This window comes from Lepisma saccharinum, chromosome 2, assembly GCF_977018435.1.
Source record: "Lepisma saccharinum chromosome 2, izLepSacc3.1, whole genome shotgun sequence".
In the NCBI taxonomy this organism is placed as follows: Eukaryota; Metazoa; Arthropoda; class Insecta; order Zygentoma; family Lepismatidae; genus Lepisma; species Lepisma saccharinum.
In genome coordinates this window covers 31,947,473-31,953,472 of record NC_139230.1, presented here as the reverse complement: position 1 = coordinate 31,953,472, position 6,000 = coordinate 31,947,473, and the positions used below count along the sequence as shown (strand labels likewise).

At 35.5% G+C, this 6,000-nt stretch overlaps 1 protein-coding gene across 1 annotated transcript in view; it reads right to left on the bottom strand.

The window, feature by feature from the left end:
- Positions 1-835: 835 nt before the first annotated feature.
- The window catches only part of LOC145984394 (methionine aminopeptidase 2-like), a 41,193-nt gene continuing 36,028 nt past the window's right edge, over positions 836-6,000 (bottom strand). The window contains exon 8 of the mRNA XM_083118055.1: positions 836-1,949. Within this exon, the coding sequence (XP_082974181.1) occupies positions 1,697-1,949 (253 nt within the window). The 3' untranslated portion in view covers positions 836-1,696. The remainder of the gene's footprint in view (positions 1,950-6,000) is intronic.

Below are 6,000 nucleotides of genomic sequence, written 5' to 3'. Positions count from 1 at the left end.
GATATGGCATAAAGGTACTTTTCAACTTTTACTAGGATTAAATTCAGGAATTATGTCTCATGTTGAAATTAAATAATTTCGGCAGTCGACTCCTCTTGCAGCTGGCCTTGCTTGTAAGGATAGAAAGTCCTTTGGATAATGTACTGATTTTAGACACCAATCACGTCGCTTTTCTGCCACTTTTGGATAGTAGCGATGATGATTGTCTGATTGATTCTTTCAACTCATAGCTTTTTATTTACATGCATACTCTAGCATAATAATTTTCCATTGCCAGGTAAAAATTAAATGAAGCTATATATTTTTCCCCTTGATAAGCATGTATTTAATCTACAAGATATGTATAAAAGAACGTTACATTTAATATAAATACAAATTCTCAGTCAATTGTATCACAATATCAAGTTTGTAGCATTCCAAATAAAACAAAAGGAAACAAAAACAGAATGAACAAGACATATCCACTGCTACTTCTGTAATCACCTCAAATTTAGTAAACTCAAAGTCTGTAATTTAAAGTATTACAGTTCTGACATAAGTACATGTTTGTGCATGTCTTGCCATATAACTAACACTGGTTTATTACTGAAATATATTGACCTTTGCTATATTGGTAAGAATGAGACATTACAGTCATCTTGAAAACTGTTGGCAAGTATGCCCATTTTATTTTCTCCTAAAAAAATTTTAAAATATCTGAATTTGGTTATAATTTTTTTTTCCTTTTACATTTGCAAAGACTCTTCTTTTGGAATCCTAGTTTTGTAATATAAAAAAAATGTTCTTTCAGAAAAGGTTCTTCTTGATGATTCACATAACCACTTTTTGTACATGCAAAATAATCTAACACAGTTATTTTTAGTGGTTTTTATTGATTTTATCTGTGACATTTTGTTCTGGTTTCCCAGAACTTTCTCAAGCTATATAAAGTAGAATGTGGTGGATTTACAAGCAAGTACATAGGAGAGAGAGGGAGAAGCATCAACAAAAGAATTAAAGAACATAGGAGAGACATTAAAGAGGAAGATCCAAAAACAGCATTGAGTGAGCATATGTTGACAAATGGGCACAAGATCAAAAAAGTACAAATGAAGGAGAAGAGGGAAAATGAAATAGAGAAAAAAGTAGCAGAGACAAAGCACATATGCATAAACAGGGGAGAGAAAATAAACAAAAATGAAGGGGAAATTGGTATGAAATGGGTAAAACTGATAAAAAAAAGCATGTGGAAAGTAAGTTAGTTAAGTTCCCTGAGCCACCTTCAATTTTCCTCACAAAAAATGGAAGATTTTATCTTGCCAGATGAGTTAAAGGGGAAAGAGAAGGTCAGTGCCACCAGAAGGAGGAGGGGAGGGAAGACAAGAAGAGTAGGTTACAGGATGGAGGGGAGGGGAGAAACAGCCAGCTGTAAGGAACACCTGCAAGGAAAAACCAGTTTACCTAGGAGGAAATAAGGACACACATTCTTTCCTTAGAAGTGTAGAGTGACTAGGCATGTGAGGTTGTGTTTTTGTATGTACATCTTAGTGTAGCTTGAGAACGTTCTGGGAATCCAGAACAAAATGTCGCAGATAAAATCAATAAAAACCACTAAAAATAACTGTGTTAGATTATTTTGCAAGTTCAGAAAAGGTGTTGTTCAACTTGTAAGAACAGTAACACCCCAAACAGAAAATTACAAGATAGTACAAAACAATTAATAATCGTCTCCACGGCTCACTACCTCCTTGCATGTGGGGCGCAAGACAATGGTGTGTTCAAATTGGGCAGTGTAAGATCCTTTTACATCACAAAGAGGGGGATAAGAGTCCACTATCCTCTTATCACATAGATCTTTAAGGGCCATTTGGTACTTTGTTTGGCCTATCCTGTCCAACCACCTACAGCAAAACCCTAAAGTACTGAAATTCTTGTTTATGGCCGTCAGTAGATGCTTGGATGATTGAAGCCTGTAAAATAATAATAATTATAAAAATGACAACTTACAAATTTACGCACATAATTATGATGTCCATAGCATATTGCATACTTCTATCAAATTCATAAGGTATGTTCTAACATTTCAATGATGTTTCACAGAACAAAAATCATATTATACTCAAAGCAATAAAATTCAACATACATTATTTAAGCAAGCACAATTTTTCGTGCACTGGCCAAATCACAACCCTTCCAGCAGCAGTGGAATTGGGTTCCAGAACTGGGGGGGGGGGGGGGGAAGGGAGCAAGGTGACAAAACTGGGGGGGGAGGGGCAAGTACAGTTTACTTTCACTTGGTAGATAAGGTTTAGCACAGTGCGGAGCAAAAGTCGCAAATACTGCCTTCCAGTATTTGATCAAACATACAGATGGTACTTACTACAAGTTAAAATGCTCATCTTCTGCAGATGTTTCAAATTCAGTGCAGTAACAATGGATATATAAATGGTTATTTTATATTCCAGCTTATACAGGGTAAGTCAAAATGATGGACCCAATTACAGAAATGTATTCTGTGAAATCTAATGAACATATGTTATTGTGAGACATGCGCTTCGAAAGGTTAATTTTCAAAGTTTAGTTTCCATGCAGTGTTTCCACTTTCTACAGCTAATGTCAGCAGCGAGCAGGAAAATGGCGTTGACTGGATAACAGAGATCTTTCTGTGTGCTTGATTATCATGTGAACAAGTCTGTGATTAGTGTGCAACGTCATTTCTGTACCCATGAACATACTGTGACAGGATTTGTTTTCCTTGATATGCTGCAACTATGGCTCCTTCCACAGCTTGCAGAGGATAGCACAGATTTGTTTCTCCAATTGGATGGTGCCCCTGCGCATTACCGACGCAGCTTTCGGGACCATCTTAATGGGGCATTGGAACAACGTTGGATAGGCCGTGAATATCCGGAGGATCGACCTCTCCTTCATTGACCACCTTGTTCTCCTGACTTAACCCCATGTGATTTCTTCATGTGGGGTTTTGTCAAGGATCATGTTTACGTACCACCATTTCCAACAAAATTGGATGACCTGCGTGCCCGCATCACAGCAGCAATTGCTGATATTGACCACAACATGCTACCCAAGGTTTGGCAGGAGATAGACTATTGGCTTGATGTGTGCCGTGTTACGTGAGGTGCTCACATAGAACATAGAACATGATTTGTTTGAAAAAAACTTTGACAGTTTACCTTTCTTAGCACGTCTCACAATAACATTCGTTTATTATATTTCACAGAATAAATGTCTGAAATCGGGTCCATCATTTTGACTTACCCTGTAATATCGGGATGTATTGTTGTTAGCATGTATATAGGGTGAGCAGAGGTACAGGGTATGTCCCGTACCCAGGTTTTGATTATGAATTTCCCAAAAATTTAAGATGAAAAACAATAACATACAAATTACAAGGTATGTACTGAAAGTAATGAGCCAAGAGATATTACTCAAAGTCAGAAACCACTATACTTGCATGTTTTTTTTTTCTATGCTCTCAACGGATTTATCCATTTCACTTGATGTGGATTACTCTGGTAAAGTTTTATAGTGCATATAAATGCATATTTGGGACGTTGGTGCATATTTTAGCTTAATGGGCATATAATCTGCATATATTGGGAGTAATTTTCATGTAATTGTTCGTTTCATGTTTGTCTGCTTCATTTTCCCCATCAGCATTTAAAAATAGCCTACTTTGTCTGGTCATGGGCACTAGTTTGGGTCAAGAACATTCCAAAACTCATCTCATACCATTGCAGGTGGTCTGGTTGCGAACATAGAGAACCAATGACCTTTCAGAGATGTGAGTCACATTTCCAAATTCCAGCGACATCACTGGGATTGCGTTATTTATAGGATTATCTGTTAATGTGACATTTTGATAAATCTGAGTGTGTGTCTGTGTGCACTGCAAAAGTGACAATAAATGCCAAACAAGAGAAGAAGTAACAGCTCTAAACATGTAATACATTTCAGGCATTTAGAGTAGTTTTTAGCAGCTTAAATGGAAAATTGCCGAAATTCAAATTTACATGCTCAGACAGAACTTTCATTTTTGGCAACAGAAAATATTTGTTACCTGCGTAGGCCTGGACACTGATTTTTATAAAGTTATGTTAATTTTTTCGGACAATGCTGCTGTATAACCTAGTGAAGGATCATTCTGTTATTTAGTACAAAATAATAAGATGATAGAAACTAAGGAAATGATGGTCAGATGGTGATGTGCACTATGAACGCATTTTATTCTTAAATTAGAAATAATAAAAATACAATAACGTTTTGCGATTATTTATGTCTGTTGATGGATGGCAGCTCAATATTCAAACAACATGCTGGTTCAGATTAAACATGATTTTTGGGTGATTTTCTCCACGAAAGTAGTAGTAATTTGAAGTGCTAATTTTACTATTAAAGTAATTGTAAGGAGAAAGATGGCAGTCCTATAGAAACTGAGATAGTGTCCGTGTGATTTGTGTACTTATTGATATATTTTAATGCCATTTTTATGAGCGTATAGTACAATCCCTGGTTTTGATAAGGAAAATGGTCACAATTATATCTCGTATATAACCTGCAACACAATTTATGTTTTAAAAAATTATGCTTTTCTTATTATTTGGTCTATCATTGTGCATTATTTTCCATTAAATCTTGCGCAATAAATAACATTTGTTCGACTCCCATGTTACGGTAGGTGTGAACCACGGATTCATAGTTTGGTGCCCGAGTCCAATACCTGCCTATAATACATTTATCTCTGTGCAAACTCTATCGCCACCAGAACCGCACGTTAAATGTAGCAATCCAGCATTGCTTCATTTGAATTGATGGCTAAGGTGATGGATTCACATTCAGTGTGTTGAATCACTGCATTAGGCCATCCAGACCATTGTTGTATGTCTGTACTTGCACCATGTGCAACTTATGATTGTGTTGTTAATTTGAATCATTGATAGTTTTGAATGGACAAAGATTACAGTTTTTTTCCTTCTATGTCCATCCAATTTCCTTTCAATATTGTTCAAAAGAAAATTGTACCAGGAGAAGTTGATCAGAAAACTAAATTGTAGAAGCAGTTAGTAATAGCTTCCAGAAACCCAGATTCGCAGTTCCCAAGATAAGTGATTTTGGTGTTCCAGGGGGAACCTGTCCAGGATTTGCCTGGGTATTCCACAACTGAAATTTATTTATTTATTTGAAAATTTTGAATACACAAAAATCCATTTTACATCAGGATATCAACACAAGAAATAGAAAGAACATTTTCAAAATGCAAGGACTTATTTTCTGACAATCGCAACATTGATAAATAACGTCTAGTATATTGAAATGCTAATGTAAATGAATAAGATATTGATTAATGCAACAAAAAGAGCATAGTGTTTCCAACAACATACGTATATTATTATAATTGCAATATTGCAATTTTTAGAGCAAGCCTCCAGACGAAGAAATGAATGTAATATAATCATTTTGTTATATGAAACTAAAAACATTTGTAAATTAGTATTTTTTAGTGATCCAATTTATCACACTTTCATTTCTATAATTGCATTCAGTGAGTTACTGATACATTTACAGTTCCTACCAAAAGTTTAAGACCACCTTGTCATGTGTTTTTCAGACACACAGGAAAAGGACATATGCGAGTGCTTTTCATGAAATAAACACTTTAATACAAAATTGGAATTATTATGTAATGTTATTGAAAGGTATATCAGGATCAAGAAAGTGTAAGGGCATATTAATGCACTTATAACTAATAGATGCAACTAAATTTGCAATTTGTAAAACCATTAAATCTGAACTTTGAAAATATACTTGGAAACAAACATTTCTCCTGAAATTAGATGAATGAAGTGTGAAATTTTAATAGTCAATAGGTCCGCCTTTAAGTTTCAAGCACGCACACGTTTTCTCATGCTGCGGACCAATTTCTGGCATTCTTGGGGCGTAATCTCATTCCATACTTCGGAGATCTGTTCATGAAGTTCCTGGACATTACATGGCTGGCGT